Source organism: Phyllobates terribilis, unplaced genomic scaffold (genome assembly GCF_046119375.1).
Source record: "Phyllobates terribilis strain yellow unplaced genomic scaffold, ASM4611937v1 Scaffold_4__5_contigs__length_816908805, whole genome shotgun sequence".
NCBI lineage: Eukaryota > Metazoa > Chordata > Amphibia > Anura > Dendrobatidae > Phyllobates > Phyllobates terribilis.
The window spans coordinates 737027372-737045719 of NW_027362764.1; the positions used below are offsets into that span (position 1 = coordinate 737027372).

The window sequence follows — 18348 nt, forward strand, 5'->3', positions numbered from 1 at the left end:
GGCTGTGTCTCGAATTGCAGCACATTACAAGAGTTGGGGGGTAAACTGTCATTCCAGCCTCAGCAGCTTCATTGTGAATCTCTGTACACTGCACAGTATTATGGTGGTATTATAGTAGAGCAGGCGGTATTAATTCCTTACAGTTAAGGCCATCGGCCCCACAGAGAGGTCCCGTTATAGCTTGTACTGTAGTAGAATGGCATTCCTATGCACGGAGTCCGCTGACAACACACGAGCTTCCCAGGAGCGTCAGCCACGTGATACACAACAATCCCAATATAAGACCGCAGTCACACACTCATTACATGGAGCTCAGCGCACAGCTGTGAGCTCCAGAGCAAAGCACCTAATATACTGGGGCGGACACACGGCTGCAAACTATGGAGCCAAGCAGATGCTTCAGGGGCCAACACAGGAGCCGCTCCAAGCAGGTCTATACACTACGTCTATATACCGCATCCAGCAGCGGGATGAGGGGATTCAGCGTCCAAATGGAGGGTCCGCCGGGACGTGCGCTAATATCTAATGATGTGCTGCAAATGGAAAAATGGATTTGTTATTAAGGGACATTCCCTTATTGAGGATCTGTGTATGTGAACTGCGAGGTATACAAGTCCAATAGTGAGACCTATTATACAGGGAAAAAGACAGAAATGGTACTTTATTTTTCCCCATGTTTCCAATTTCTTACTTTATTCACACAAAGAAAAATGTGTGCAAGTACAATATATATATAATTACTTTAAATAAAAGAAAGTGTAAAAATGCGCGTGTGTGTATTATATACATATATTCACACACACTTCACTTTAAATATATATATTATACATATAAATAAAAAACCTTAGTAAAATGTGTGTAAGTAAAATGTAAAAACTTGTATTATACGTGTGTGTGTGTATTATACGTGTGTGTGTGTATTATACGTGTGTGTGTGTATTATACGTGTGTGTGTGTATTATACGTGTGTGTGTGTGTATTACACGTGTGTGTGTATTACACGTGTGTGTGTGTATTACACGTGTGTGTGTGTGTGTATTATACGTGTGTGTGTGTATTATACGTGTGTGTGTATTATACGTGTGTGTGTGTATTATACGTGTGTGTGTGTATTATACGTGTGTGTGTGTGTGTGTGTGTGTATTATACGTGTGTGTGTGTATTATACGTGTGTGTGTGTGTATTATACGTGTGTGTGTGTGTATTATACGTGTGTGCGTGCATTATACGTGTGTGCGTGCATTATACGTGTGTGCGTGCATTATACGTGTGTGCGTGCATTATACGTGTGTGCGTGCATTATACGTGTGTGCGTGCATTATACGTGTGTGTGTGTGCGTGCATTATACGTGTGTGCGTGCATTATACGTGTGTGCGTGCATTATACGTGTGTGCGTGCATTATGCGTGTGTGCGTGCATTATGCGTGTGTGCGTGCATTATACGTGTGTGCGTGCATTATACGTGTGTGCGTGCATTATACGTGTGTGCGTGCATTATACGTGTGTGCGTGCATTATACGTGTGTGCGTGCATTATACGTGTGTGCGTGCATTATACGTGTGTGCGTGCATTATACGTGTGTGCGTGCATTATACGTGTGTGCGTGCGTGTGTATTATGCGTGTGTGCGTGCATTATACGTGTGTGTGTGCGTGTGTATTATGCGTGTGTGCGTGCATTATACGTGTGTGTGTGCGTGTGTATTATGCGTGCGTGTGTATTATACGTGTGTGTGTGTGTATTATACGTGTGTGTGTGCGTGTGTATTATGCGTGCGTGTGTATTATACGTGTGTGTGTGTGTATTATACGTGTGTGTGTATTATACGTGTGTGTGTGTATTATACGTGTGTGTGTGTGTATTATACGTGTGTGTGTGTGTATTATACGTGTGTGTGTGTATTATACGTGTGTGTGTGTATTATACGTGTGTGTGTGTGTGTGTGTATTATACGTGTGTGTGTATTATACGTGTGTGTGTGTGTGTGTATTATACGTGTGTGTATTATACGTGTGTGTGTATTATACGTGTGTGTGTGTGTATTATACGTGTGTGTGTGTGTATTATACGTGTGTGTGTATTATACGTGTGTGTGTGTGTGTATTATACGTGTGTGTGTATTATACGTGTGTGTGTATTATACGTGTGTGTGTATTATACGTGTGTGTGTATTATACGTGTGTGTGTATTATACGTGTGTGTGTATTATACGTGTGTGTGTATTATACGTGTGTGTGTATTATACGTGTGTGTGTATTATACGTGTGTGTGTGTGTTTTACGTGTGTGTGTGTGTGTATTTTACGTGTGTGTGTATGTATTATACGTGTGTGTGTGTATTATACGTGTGTGTATTATACGTATACGTGTGTGTGTATTATACGTGTGTCTGTGTGTATTTTACGTGTGTGTGTGTATTATACGTGTGTGTGTGTATTATACGTGTGTGTGTGTGTGTGTGTATTATACGTGTGTGTGTGTGTATTATACGTGTGTGTGTGTGTGTATTATACGTGTGTGTGTGTGTGTATTATACGTGTGTGTGTGTATTATACGTGTGTGTGTATTATACGTATACGTGTGTGTGTATTATACGTGTGTGTGTGTGTATTTTACGTGTGTGTGTATTATACGTGTGTGTGTGTATTATACGTGTGTGTGTGTGTATTATACGTGTGTGTGTGTGTATTATACGTGTGTGTGTGTGTGTGTATTATACGTGTGTGTGTGTGTTTTACGTGTGTGTGTGTGTGTGTATTATACGTGTGTGTGTGTGTGTGTATTTTACGTGTGTGTGTGTATTATACGTGTGTGTGTATTATACGTGTGTGTGTATGTATTATACGTGTGTGTGTGTATTATACGTGTGTGTATTATACGTATACGTGTGTGTGTATTATACGTGTGTCTGTGTGTATTTTACGTGTGTGTGTATTATACGTGTGTGTGTGTGTGTATTATACGTGTGTGTGTGTGTATTATACGTGTGTGTGTGTATTATACGTGTGTGTGTGTGTATTATACGTGTGTGTGTGTATTATACGTGTGTGTGTATTATACGTATACGTGTGTGTGTATTATACGTGTGTGTGTGTGTGTATTATACGTATACGTGTGTGTGTATTATACGTGTGTGTGTGTGTGTGTATTTTACGTGTGTGTGTATTATACGTGTGTGTGTGTATTATACGTGTGTGTGTGTATTATACGTGTGTGTGTGTGTATTATACGTGTGTGTGTGTGTTTTACGTGTGTGTGTGTGTGTATTATACGTGTGTGTGTGTTTTACGTGTGTGTGTGTGTGTATTATACGTGTGTGTGTGTGTGTGTGTATTTTACGTGTGTGTGTGTATTATACGTGTGTGTGTATTATACGTGTGTGTGTATGTATTATACGTGTGTGTGTGTATTATACGTGTGTGTATTATACGTATACGTGTGTGTGTATTATACGTGTGTCTGTGTGTATTTTACGTGTGTGTGTATTATACGTGTGTGTGTGTGTGTATTATACGTGTGTGTGTGTGTGTATTATACGTGTGTGTGTGTATTATACGTGTGTGTGTGTGTGTGTGTATTATACGTGTGTGTGTGTGTATTATACGTGTGTGTGTGTATTATACGTGTGTGTGTATTATACGTATACGTGTGTGTGTATTATACGTGTGTGTGTGTGTGTATTTTACGTGTGTGTGTATTATACGTGTGTGTGTGTATTATACGTGTGTGTGTGTGTATTATACGTGTGTGTGTGTGTGTATTATACGTGTGTGTGTGTGTGTGTGTATTATACGTGTGTGTGTGTGTGTGTATTATACGTGTGTGTGTGTGTGTGTATTATACGTGTGTGTGTGTGTATTACACGTGTGTGTGTGTGTGTATTATACGTGTGTGTGTGTGTGTATTATACGTGTGTGTATTATACGTGTGTGTGTGTGTGTATTATACGTGTGTGTGTGTGTATTATACGTGTGTGTGTGTGTATTATACGTGTGTGTGTGTATTATACGTGTGTGTGTGTGTGTGTATTATACGTGTGTGTGTGTGTGTATTATACGTGTGTGTATTATACGTGTGTGTGTGTGTGTATTATACGTGTGTGTGTGTGTATTATACGTGTGTGTGTGTGTATTATACGTGTGTGTGTGTGTATTATACGTGTGTGTGTATTATACGTGTGTGTGTATTATACGTGTGTGTGTATTATACGTGTGTGTGTATTATACGTGTGTGTGTATTATACGTGTGTGTGTATTATACGTGTGTGTGTGTGTTTTACGTGTGTGTGTGTGTTTTACGTGTGTGTGTGTGTGTGTATTTTACGTGTGTGTGTATTATACGTGTGTGTGTATTATACGTGTGTGTGTATGTATTATACGTGTGTGTGTGTATTATACGTGTGTGTATTATACGTATACGTGTGTGTGTATTATACGTGTGTGTGTATTATACGTGTGTGTGTATTATACGTGTGTCTGTGTGTATTTTACGTGTGTGTGTGTGTATTATACGTGTGTGTGTATTATACGTGTGTGTGTGTATTATACGTGTGTGTGTGTGTGTATCATACGTGTGTGTGTGTGTGTGTATTATACGTGTGTGTGTGTGTGTGTATTATACGTGTGTGTGTATTATACGTATACGTGTGTGTGTATTATACGTGTGTGTGTGTGTGTATTTTACGTGTGTGTGTATTATACGTGTGTGTGTGTGTATTATACGTGTGTGTGTGTGTATTATACGTGTGTGTGTGTGTATTTTACGTGTGTGTGTATTATACGTGTGTGTGTGTGTATTATACGTGTGTGTGTGTGTATTATACGTGTGTGTGTATTATACGTGTGTGTGTATTATACGTGTGTGTGTGTATTATACGTGTGTGTGTATTATACGTGTGTGTGTATTATACGTGTGTGTGTATTATACGTGTGTGTATTATACGTGTGTGTGTATTATACGTGTGTGTGTATTATACGTGTGTGTGTGTATTATACGTGTGTGTGTGTGTATTATACGTGTGTGTGTGTGTGTGTATTATACGTGTGTGTGTATTATACGTGTGTGTGTGTATTATACGTGTGTGTGTGTGTGTATTATACGTGTGTGTGTGTGTGTATTATACGTGTGTGTGTATTTTACGTGTGTGTGTGTGTGTGTGTGTATTTTACGTGTGTGTGTGTGTATTATACGTGTGTGTGCGTGTGTGTGTGTGTATTATACGTGTGTGTGTGTATTTTACGTGTGTGTGTGTATTATACGTGTGTGTGTGTATTATACGTGTGTGTGTGTATTTTACGTGTGTGTGTGTATTTTACGTGTGTGTGTGTATTATACGTGTGTGTGTGTATTTTACGTGTGTGTGTGTATTTTACGTGTGTGTGTGTGTATTTTACGTGTGTGTGTGTGTGTATTTTACGTGTGTGTGTGTATTTTACGTGTGTGTGTGTGTGTATTTTACGCGTGTGTGTGTGTGTATTTTACGTGTGTGTGTGTATTTTACGTGTGTGTGTGTATTTTACGTGTGTGTGTATTTTACGTGTGTGTGTGTATTTTACGTGTATGTGTGTGTATTTTACGTGTGTGTGTGTGTATTTTACGTGTGTGTGTGTGTGTGTATTTTACGTGTGTGTGTGTGTGTATTATACGTGTGTGTGTGTATTATACGTGTGTGTGTGTGTGTGTATTATACGTGTGTGTGTGTATTATACGTGTGTGTGTGTGTATTATACGTGTGTGTGTATTTTACGTGTGTGTGTGTATTTTACGTGTGTGTGTGTATTTTACGTGTGTGTGTGTATTTTACGTGTGTGTGTGTATTATACGTGTGTGTGTGTGTATTATACGTGTGTGTGTGTGTATTATACGTGTGTGTGTGTGTATTATACGTGTGTGTGTGTGTATTTTTACGTGTGTGTGTATTTTACGTGTGTGTGTGTGTGTATTTTACGTGTGTGTGTGTGTGTGTATTTTACGTGTGTGTGTGTATTATACGTGTGTGTGTGTGTGTATTATACGTGTGTGTGTGTATTATACGTGTGTGTGTGTGTGTGTGTGTGTATTTGTTTGTATTTGATTTTTTTTATTTCTATTTTTAAAGTATAATGAAAAGAAAGTTAATAAAACATAAGTAAAAGTATCCCATTGTTTTAATAGGAAATCTCCATTGTTATTTACACGCCTACATTTCTCCCTCAATGTGGTTTCCAACAGAAAAAAGAAAACATCTGGGCACAGACTCATCCCAAAAATGATGGTGGATTAGCCCCATTTAATTGATAGGTGGTAATTTTATATCTCGGCCGCACACCAATATACATTTGTCGAGCCCTGTTACCAACTAACATGTATTGGGGCCACCAGACAGCTGAGGAGCTCACCTGCACAATCCCCCATATTCTCAAGGTGACGGGCAGCGACTTAATCCCCTTTTCTCACCGAGAACACGTGTACACGCAGCTGGGCTGAGCGAGTATATATTATATATACACACGCACACTGGCGGCACTTTGGTTTTGCCCACCATACTATCGGCTTCTACATGTCCCTGATATGTTGACCCAACATGTAAAATTTCTGTAGTAAATCAGGCCCCTGGACCGACATAATCACTGCGGTAGGGGATAGAAAATTGATGGGAGTGCCATATATTTACCGCACATACTGTTACTGATTTTTTATGCTGTCATATTATATGGGATTTTTGTGAAATATATCGATTTTAGACCAAGGAATATTCTTCCTGGCGGAGGAGATCTGAGGGGAAATCACTGACAAAATGGCGGTGGCAGACGCGTGAGCGCCCGCAGATCTGAGCTACATCTGAATCCGGATGTCCGAGGAGATTAGGCTTCCTGACTATGGGTGTGGAGGCGTCTTAGCGGCCATTTTCCTATCCTCCGGAGTGCCATGTCTAACATTTACTTCACAGAGGAAGAGAAGTGACAAGGTACAAGCTGCGAGGCGAGGCCTGTGCTGAGGAGCCAGACATTCCCCTCGTGCACCGCAGCCATACATCACTTTATTATTTTTATTTTTTTTTATTTTTACGACACTAACGCTATGAAAGAAAATGAGCTGGCTGAGCGGATTTTATAAGGAACTGTGGGACTCGGGCCGGGGAACAGGGAGTTATTGTTAGGACTTTGTGGTAACGCGGTGTTTGCTTCTGTCGCCAGGGAAACCGAGGGCTGGAAAGCGATAACTAAAACAGATGTGGTGCGAGACATGAAGTAACTGATAAGTAGCGGCCAAGCGCACCGGCCCTTCTCTTTCCATAGATCTCCATTGTGCGATACGCCCCCGCCCGCTGCTCCTACATAACCCAGCTTTGCTGATTGACACCACGATGATATTTTAATTAAAGGAAAAAAAAAAAAAAAAAAAAAAATTTTAATAAAAATGGTCTTTTAAAGTGACGGTACTACTCCCAAAGCAAGAAAAATAAATACTGCCGCCATATATTGAACACTGGAAATGCTCATCCATGCACCGTTTAGCTTCTACAGCCTGGGAGTACAAAGGTGAAAGCCTTAAGGCCCCCGTAAACATCACATAAAAGTTAGCAGAGCCCCCTGATTTGAGACCATGTCCTCCCGACTCTCTCCCGCAGCAAATGGCGGCAGTCACAATTTCAACGCCTGATCTTTTTTTTTGCTTTCAGAGGGTAGAAGATGCAAAAAAAAGGCTTTCTCCCCTCTCCGCGTCAAAAACACATGAAGGCTCAGCAGAGACGAGCGAGCACGCATGTCGATGGGGAAGTCAGGAGTGTTAGCCTTTCATTCGGCCAAAAGAAAGCCTCATGTGTACGTCCTCCTTACCAGTGAATCGGTCAGCGAGGTCATCTCGCTCCTCCCGAACCATCTTCAAAGCAGATTTATGACCCTCTAGAAAGTTCAACTTAAATATAGTTATGATGTCTTAGAAGACTGATCAGGAGAAGAGAGATAATTAACAGACCATACAATCAGACAAGCTCACTGAACGAGTCACAGGTAACTCATTCTGCAGTCCGCTATGTACGGTTACACACAAAGGCTGTGTAATGCTCTAATGAAAGCGGCTTCATTCTTTAGATGTTAATGAGAAAATGGTGGTATTGCGTCCAAAGCGGCATTTTGCAGCAGAACCATCAAAAACCAGTTTGTGTCATGGGTTTGCCACAGTTTCGGACTCTTGCCCCCACTAGGCGTGAAGCACATCTACCACTTATCTATTGCTACAACTTTACTGAAAAAGGGATAACCAATCACAAAGACGTCACCAGGTCAAAAGTGGACCGTTACTTGCTTTTTCTTTTATTCCCGCTGCTCCCGAGTATTCAGCTTCTTTCTTTTTTTTAAAATCCGACGTATGGTTCCAGAGATATGGGCCTTTTTCTCTACAGTGCCCAATATATTTGCCAAAGGGGCTTGGCTGTCAGGACTCATTGTGGGCATGTCTTTAGATTGCTCTGCAGTTATTCCATGAGCCACACCCCCTTGGTAAAGACCACTCAAAATTCGCACTAAATAAAAAGGCTCATATCTCTGGAACGGTGTGGCGGATTTTAAAAAGGAAAAAAGCGGAATACTCAAGAGAAGAGCAGGAATAAAATAGGGGCAAAAATTGACTTTTTGGCCCTGTGATAGAAAGGTTTTTCTACCTTAAACCTAAAATCTGTACACGTGATCTTATGGAGAATAGAGCTTCTGGTATCACTACAAGCCTAAATGCACATGGAGCAGAAAATACCCTACAGCTGTGACTGAAGTAGAAAAATAAATTAAAAAAAAAAAATTCTAATATATATATATATATATATATATATATATATATATATATATATATATATATATATATATAATAAAAAAATATATATATGTCATAAAACAGGAGTCATAAATTAAGAAAAAATTACAACTAAGCGTATAAAACAAGAATGAATGTGTGAACGCCGCCCCGTTACTTGATTTATAACTCGTCTGTAGAGAACGGTCCGGGGCTGTGAGAACTATTATTTAATGATCATAAATATCCCGTCAGAGCGGGTCTTTACCTTTACAGCACTAACCCCACTTATATAAAACAGTTGCTGGTTAGGAGAAACTACAAATGTTGTTACAGAGGGCCCGACGTGTGAACACCATCAATAAAACATGGAGACCCTGGGGGGAGGTTGGAGCTTAAGGATAAGGAGGGAGATAAATTTTTATGTTATCGTCTGGAGGGAATATACGACAGACTCTTAACCCTAGTTGCTGTGGAAGCCTAGAATTTAAAATATTTAAAAATAAACAAGTACAAAAATAAAAGAAAATAATAAAAATTAAAGTAAAAAAAAAAAAGGAATTAAAAAATAAATAAAAATAGGAAAATAAATATAAAACAATAAAGAACAATGCTTAAAATTTAAAAAAAAATGTAAATACTAAAAATAAATACGAAAACAAAAGGTCAAAAAAAGTTAAAACCTGATTAAAAAATACTAAAAATAAATATGACAGTGAATATAAAATAAAAAAAAGGACATGTAAAAAAGAATAAAAAAAATACGAAAATAAAATGAAAATTAAACAATAGAAAAGGACAAAAAAAGGTCAATTTTAATAAATAAATAAAAACAAATTAAATACATAAAGTAAAATGAAAATAAAGACAAGCAAAAAAAAAAAAAAAAAAAAAAAGGTCAAATTTGCAAAAAAAATTTTAAAGGCAAAAAACATTCTTGTAGTAACCAGTATACTCGTATGCAGTATCTGAGGCAGACAGGAAGGCTTTATAGTGTGCCCCGTGACATTATATTAGCGCAGTTTCGTACGGTTACTGGATCAGGTGAAGTGTTACGCCTGGCTTTATGCCCCATCATCACCGTAAGTTTACATTCGCAAGAAAAAAAAAAAAAAAAAAGGCAACCATCTGACATGTTTCTGAGCCAAAACGATGATCTATAGCGTGCGTCTTTCCAACGCAGCGGAATAACAAGTACTTAATTCAATATATGCATTGTGCGGAATTTGATTTCAGAGATCTGAAATGGCAAAATGTCTTTGGCAGGCTGCGAGATTGTTCGCTACCACTACAAAAGTAATAAATGTGAGCGTTGTGCCCTGAGCTGAACCGCGGCTTCATCCCCCAGCCCTTGCTGAGCTAGTGTATAAAAGCTTCATGAATCAGGGGACACATCTGTGGCTGTCAGGGCACGCCGGCCGTTATTCGGAGGGCGCTCGGCCCCGCGTCCCACAGTCCAGGGAACGTAATAAAAAATAATAACAAGGTGATGTTTAGAAGGCTGTGTGATAAGGCGGGAACGAGCCCGGGAAATGATGGAGACTGAAACGCTCGCTGATTGCTGAACATTATAGTCTCGCTCACAAGTGTGTGGGTGATAAAATGTTCTCAGTGACCGGTATAAAAAAAGGTCCTGTGCTGCCGTGTGCCGGAAACGGCTCGTACACCTACAATTCTAGCACTGGGCACAAATACAGAGTAAAGTCGAGCTGCCAGGATATTACATACAGGTCCCAGCAAAACGATAAGAACGAGACCGGTCCTGTAGTAATCCGATGTGCTATCACGGAGCTTTGAAGGCACATGCAAAGTAGCCCCGAAGTGCATTGGGGGCGTGACAATGTACTCCTAGCATACAGACAAGTCTCAAAGTGCATTGGGGATGTGACAATGTACTCCTAGCATACAGACTAGTCTGAAAGTGCATTGGGGGCGTGTCAATGTACTCCTAGCATACAGACTAGTCTCGAAGTGCATTGGGGGCGTGTCAATGTACTCCTAGCATACAGACTAGTCTCAAAGTGCATTGGGGACGTGACAATGTACTCCTAGTACACAGACTAGTCACAAAGTGCACTGTGGGTGTGTCGATGTACTCCTAGCATACAGACTAGTCTCGAAGTGCATTGGGGGCGTGACAATGTACTCCTAGTACACAGACTAGTCTCGAAGTGCATTGGGGACGTGACAATGTACTCCTAGCATACAGACTAGTCTCGAAGTGCATTGGGGACGTGACAATGTACTACTAGCATACAGACTAGTCACAAAGTGCACTGTGGGTGTGTCGATGTGCTCCTAGCATACAGACTAGTCTCGAAGTGCACTGTGGGCATGTCAATGTACTCCTAGTACACAGACTAGTCTCGAAGTGCATTCGGGGCGTGACAATGTACTCCTAGCATATAGACTAGTCACGAAGTGCACTGTGGGCATGTCGATGTACTCCTAGTATACAGACTAGTCACGAAGTGCATTGGGGGCGTGACAATGTACTCCTAGCATACAGACTAGTCTCAAAGTGCATTGGGGGCGTGACAATGTACTCCTAGCATACAGACTAGTCTCGAAGTGCATTGGGGACGTGACAATGTACTACTAGCATACAGACTAGTCACAAAGTGCACTGTGGGTGTGTCGATGTGCTCCTAGCATACAGACTAGTCTCGAAGTGCATTGGGGACGTGACAATGTACTACTAGCATACAGACTAGTCTCGAAGTGCATTGGGGACGTGACAATGTACTACTAGCATACAGACTAGTCACAAAGTGCACTGTGGGCGTGTCGATGTACTCCTAGCATACAGACTAGTCTCGAAGTGCATTGGGGACGTGACAATGTACTACTAGCATACAGACTAGTCACAAAGTGCACTGTGGGCGTGTCGATGTACTCCTAGCATACAGACTAGTCACGAAGTGCACTGTGGGCATGTCAATGTACTCCTAGTACACAGACTAGTCTCGAAGTGCATTCGGGGCGTGACAATGTACTCCTAGCATATAGACTAGTCACGAAGTGCACTGTGGGCATGTCAATGTACTCCTAGTATACAGACTAGTCACGAAGTGCATTGGGGGCGTGCCGAACAAAAGGTCCATGCTCTTAGTGGGCATTTCCACGTCCCCAATGTACATTCGCGCTAATTTGCATGTGGCATCGAAGCTCTATTTCCCAGCGATGGCACATCACATTACCAGAAGGCAGGCATCATTCTTATCATTGTTCTGCGATCTATACAGTCTCTAGTTTTATTAGTAAAATCATTGTGACAGGTTCCCTTTAAGAGGGTATCCAGAATTCCAAAGCTTATGCCTCTTATCCGAGACTCTACAGGGTGAATGGGGGCACCCCCTAAAGACGAAGGGAGGGAAATAACTGCAGTTGTGCGCAACCAATCTACGGGCACAGAAAAAGGACACCGATCATCATAATTCTGCTTTCCAATCAATCACATTTAGGGGGATGTTTGTTTTTTTCATTCCCCTTATACCTTAATGGGCAGCCGAATAAGTGTACATGTGACCACTGCCACGGTCTCCGGACCCTACCTGTCAAAAGCACGCGAGGCTCAGGTTGTTTGTTTGTTTTGAAGCTTGGATGAAAATTGTCCTGGCTGTGAGTGGGTTTAAGTAAATGCCCACCGTGGAAGGTTTTTTCTTCTTAAATCTAACTTGCAGATTTGGAGGGATTTTTTTGCACCTTCTGGACGAGTTTTGGTAAAAGGTCGTCTGCTTTGGCTCAGCTGTAACAAGCTGCAGATTTTCCATCTGCAAATCCAAAACTTCAAAAAATCGGCAGAGTGTCTGCCAGGTGTGAACGCGCCCCGAGGACACGTCTCTACAGAATATTTAGTAAAATGAACTAAAATACTAGTCTCAAAACATCAGTCGCAGGGTCCCAAGACCCTTTCTGACGTGAGGACTTGTTTTTTAGTAGTATATGGTGGAAAACATACCCAATGTTCACTTACTCAATTCTCCCAACGTGCCGCTAGTAGGCACTGAAATGAGGACAGGGCTTCCTCCAACATTCGCTATAATGCCTTCTCTGCTGAGTGGGGCTTCTTTGTACCCCATTATCTACAGAAAATATGGCTGCTCTTCCAAGAGAGGGGAAAATCCCCAAAAGCATCTCAGGAACCTCAGTGCTTGTACACAGCTCAGTAATGTGGCATCTGAAGGACGCGCCTAGGGACCCGGAGGCACTCCTTCTGCCATTGTACACTGCCTCCGAGAAGATACCATAAAGTGGCCGGAGGCGCTGCATGCTAGGAAGACGTACACACATACAGGTATTCGGAAATCCTTCTGGCCTTGCGGACACCCCGACCACCCCCTGGTTCTCACCTGCTGGACAGACTGAGGAGCTCGTGCTTCTCCACCACAGGCGCCTTCTTGTCCAGTTCCCATATCAGCACATTGAGGAGATGTGAATTCTTAATGACGATGGGAACCTCTTCAAACATGTGCTCATAGGCGATGCTGGCTTTCTTCAGTCTGTGGAGAGGAAGACATTTACATCAGGATGGCAGCAGTGATCCATCCTCAGCAGGAAGAACTAAGCCTAATGATCATTTTTTTGCTCTCGATCACGGTGGAGATAATAAGATATGAAGGCACGGAGCTGATATATTTGCTCCGACTGGAGGAACAGGCCACACGGCAAATTCAAATAAGTTGTCCACTACTTGGAGTTCCTTGTCATACTCCACGCTTAGCCCCGATAAAAAAAAAAGCTTATACTCACCTCCTGTGCTGGCGCCGTTCCAGTGGTGTCAGCACTCGCGGTCCCGGTGTTCCCGTGGGGTTGTTGTGACACTTGACCCCAGCACCCAATCAGCGCTGGCGTCACTGTGTCCCCCGCCTTCGGACAAATTGAACATGAAGATAAAGTCAGATCAGCAGCAGCTTGGACTTCCTCTTCATGTTCAATTCGACAGAAGGCGAGGGACACAGTGACGCCAGCGCTGATTGGATACCTGGCTCACGTGTCACAACAACCGCGCGGGAGCCGCGGGACTGAGTGCCGACACTGTGGGAACGACACCAGCACGGGAGGAAAGTATAAACTTTTTTTATGCTATTGGGGCCAAACATTCAGATCAAGAAGGGGTTGTAGGCTAGTAGTGGACATCCCCTTTAATTTATCCATATAGAGGAGCCATGACGTTGCAGGCACTGTGGGGATGTTTATGAGTGAAACATCGTAAGGCTACAGTATGTTCACACTAGGCATTTTTCAGCTTTTTTTTATGCCAATTTTTAGATGCGTTTTACAGTACCAGCAAAGTCTGAGATTTCAGAAATCTCATGCACACACATTGGTTTTTGTGTCATCAGTATTTTCTGCTTTGCATAGTTTGTTGCACAATATGAAACTCATTTTTTATTTTTGTGATTTTACCATCTAGTCTGTCACCAGAGAAGACAGTTTGGATTAGGACAGTTTAAATTAGTGATGTGTAAAATGTAAACATTGGCTGAGCTAGGTGTGAGATTGAACAATACCTATGGCCCACGGAAGTGTGATATTGAACAGTCTCTGAGCAACTCAATGGCAGACCATAATGTGAAAATAAAGTGTCCTACAAACTCAATGCACTGTCGGTGTCGAAAAACTATTCCTGAACAATTCACCTCCCCCCACTGTTACATTTGTAATTCTGGTTAATATGGTTTCACATACAGTACAGACCAAAAGTTTGGACACACCTTCTCATTTAAAGATTTTTCTGTATTTTCATGACTTTGAAAATTGTACATTCACACTGAAGGCATCAAAACTATGAATTAACACATGTGGAATTATATACTTAACAAAAAAGTGTGAAACTACTGAAAATATGTCTTATATTCTAGGTTCTTCAAAGTAGCCACCTTTTGCTTTGATGACTGCTTTGCACACTCTTGGCATTCTCTTGATGAGCTTCAAGAGGTAGTCACCGGAAATGGTCTTCCAACAATCTTGAAGGAGTTCCCAGAGATGCTTAGCACTTGTTGGCCCTTTTGCCTTCACTCTGCGGTCCAGCTCACCCCAAACCATCTCAATTGGGTTCAGGTCTGGTGACTGTGGAGACCAGGTCATCTGGCGTAGCACCCCATCACTCGCCTTCTTGGTCAAATAGCCCTTACACAGCCTGGAGGTGTGTTTGGGGTCAATGTCCTGTTGAAAAATAAATGATGGTCCAACTAAACGCAAACCGGATGGAATAGCATGCCGCTGCAAGATGCTGTGGTAGCCATGCTGGTTCAGTATGCCTTCAATTTTGCATAAATCCCCAACAGTGTCACCAGCAAAGCACCCCCACACCATCACACCTCCTCCCCCATACTTCATGGTGGGAACCAGGCATGTAGAGTCCATCCGTTCACCTTTTCTGCGTCGCACAAAGACACGGTGGTTGGAACCAAAGATCTCAAATTTGGACTCATCAGACCAAAGCACAGATTTCCACTGGTCTAATGTCCATTCCTTGTGTTCTTTAGCCCAAACAAGTCTCTTCTGCTTGTTGCATGTCCTTAGCAGTGGTTTCCTAGCAGCTATTTTACCATGAAGGCCTGCTGCACAAAGTCTCCTCTTAACAGTTGTTGAAGAGATGCGTCTGCTGCTAGAACTCTGGGTGGCATTGACCTGGTCTCTAATCTGAGCTGCTGTTAACCTGTGATTTCTGAGGCTGGTGACTTGGATAAACTTATCCTCAGAAGCAGAGGTGACTCTTGGTCTTCCTTTCCTGGGGTGGTCCTCATGTGAGCCAGTTTCTTTGTAGCACTTGATGGTTTTTGCAACTGCACTTGGGGACACTCTCAAAGTTTGCCCAATTTTTCACACTTACTGACCTTCATTTCTTAAAGTAATGATGGCCACTCGTTTTTCTTTACTTAGCTGCTTTTTTCTTGCCATAATACAAATTCTAACAGTCTATTCAGTAGGACTATCAGCTGTGTATCCACCAGACTTCTGCACAACATAACTGATGGTCCCAACCCCATTTATAAGGCAAGAAATCCCACTTATTAAACCTGACAGGGCACACCTGTGAAGTGAAAACCATTTCCGGTGACTACCTCTTGAAGCTCATCAAGAGAATGCCAAGAGTGTGCAAAGCAGTCAAAGCAAAAGGTGGCTACTTTGAAGAACCTAGAATATAAGACATATTTTCAGTTGTTTCACACTTTTTTGTTAAGTATATAATTCCACATGTGTTAATTCATAGTTTTGATGCCTTCAGTGTGAATGTACAATTTTCATAGTTATGAAAATACCGAAAAATCTTTAAATGAGAAGGTGTGTCCAAAGTTTTGGTCTGTACCGTATGTCTTACATTGGTGACCTGTGTTCATGTTTCTGTGGTGGAAGCAAAGCTGAACTTTGGGATCCCGAAAAATGCACTGAAAAAAAGCACCAAAACCTGTGTTTTTTACGCAGCTTCTTTCCTGCCAAGAGATCAGGTTTTGCTGCCGAAAAAAAAAAACGCCTAGTGTGAACATAGCCTTAATGATGCCACAAGAATTTTGTGATAAGGACGGGAAGATGTTTTTGTTATAAATGGTGGTCAGCTGAGTTGATGTGGAAAGCAATAACGCTGAGCTTGGGAACATATGGATGACCACGGAGAGGATCTTTGTGTCTGTTATTACAAACACACATGGGGAACTGACTGCATCCCCGGAAGTGAGGCAGGACGCCATTGATGTACACTATATAAAACGGGGTAGTGGCATCATGGCGCTCTCCCCATTTTTTTGATAAAGCACTCTACACTTTATTCAGGAGATATCTACCACTGTAGGACACTCATGTGGAAGACATATATATTCTTTGTCACTTAGCACCAGGGATGTGGAGTCGGTGTCCATTTTGGTGGAGTCGGGAGTTGTGGAAATTGAGGAGTCGGAGGTTTCTCTTTTTTCCCCTTCCCCTATACGAGTAACACACCCCTGGTGACATCTCACTACTGAGAAAGAAAAGAAGTGGGAGGGATTTTTCTTCTGGGGTCACTACTTGGGTACTGCCGGAGCACGACAGGGCAAAACAAGGGAAAATAGGACTCCTCTATCCCTGGAGTCTTACAGGACGGGATGTCCGCCTGCTGAAATGCCTGGTGAGATCTAAACATTTTATATGCACTGGCACTTTTTCATTTTGCACGTCTTCACCATATATGTGGTTTAAAAGGCATATAGTGCTTTGGTCAGTTTATAGGTAATACAGGTTAACAAACCTTTGTAGGTTGTCAACTGTTCCAGTAGATTTTATGGATTAAATTATTAAAAGTTATTTTTTAATAAGGTGTTTTTCCATGCCAACTATATTATAATCCTAAAAAAACTAGACCCTGAAAGAGATAGCAGGGACTATGGCTATTTGCTATCGATATAGCTCAAGATGGAAAGTTCCTGGAGATGTGCTGCTGGGCCCCCCACCGAAAGGAATGCCCACCAGGATGACAGCGCAGAGCTGAAATCTGATTCCCGATATTCCAAAAAATTAGGCGGAAAAATTCTTTAATTATGAAACAAAAACTTATCACCTATCCACAGGATAGTGGAAAATGTATTATTGCTGTGGCCTTCAGAAGCCGAGAATCCCACTGATCCAGAAATCAAATCACAATCCCTTGCGCGACTCGTGAGAATGTGCGACCTTCATATACGGATATAGACCGCTAAAAAGAGCAGTGGTCGCACTACCGCCCAGTGGGGAGCCCAATAGTCGAACATTTGAGGTCAATTTACATTACAAGATTATCGTGAACAAGTGTACCAAAAAAAGACTAATTTCCTGATAATCTTGTAGTCTAAACAGGCTACCGGTCATCCGACGAATGAGCAAAAACGCTCATGAAATGATCTTCTGTGCTAAACAAAAGATCATCGTTCTCAGCAGCGCGTCGACCTGTGTAAAGAAGACTTGTGCTGCTGTAAACAGTGACAGACTATCGACACTGTACAATCTATTACAGATTGAGCAAGCATGGGAAGTGCGGTCTGCCCGTAGGATAATAAACGACTGCCATCGCTTATAGTGCCGCACATCAACTGGTGTTAACAGACCCTTACCGATCAGGTGATACACCTGGTTTATGGGGCAACCCTTTAAAATGAATCAACTATATATGGAATTACTTACTATATCATTGATAGCTCATCACAATAGACCCTTCACAAAAAAAAAAGCTGACAACCACCAAGCCATATTCTAGTATATGGCCACCCCAAGAAAAGTTAAAATCCAGAATAGCAATTTCTCAATACAACGTCGTGAAGGAGATTTTATATACATAGAGTATATTAGAGTAATTATTTACTGCTAGAAAATGCTCAGCGATTAAAAGAATTTTTTTTTTTTACTTAAAACAGGAAATCGGGCATGAAATCAGCCGTACATGGGGTACATAAAGGCTCGCCTTAACTGCAAGCTCGTCAGAGAAAAAGAAATGATGGAATAAATACAAACTAGGGGAAGAGTTGGACTCTACACCATGATTCACCATACCCTATCAGTTCTAGTAAAAAAAAAAAAAAGTTTTTATATAAAAAAATGTACAGTCATGGCCAAAAGTTTTGAGAATGACACC

General features: G+C 41.6%; 1 protein-coding gene across 1 annotated transcript in view; it reads right to left on the reverse strand.

Annotated features, from left to right (window-relative positions):
• The window catches only part of EIF3H (eukaryotic translation initiation factor 3 subunit H), a 174293-nt gene that overhangs the window by 17030 nt on the left and 138915 nt on the right, over nt 1-18348 (reverse strand). The window contains exon 5 of the mRNA XM_073676790.1: nt 13118-13267. Within this exon, the coding sequence (XP_073532891.1) occupies nt 13118-13267 (150 nt within the window). The remainder of the gene's footprint in view (nt 1-13117; nt 13268-18348) is intronic.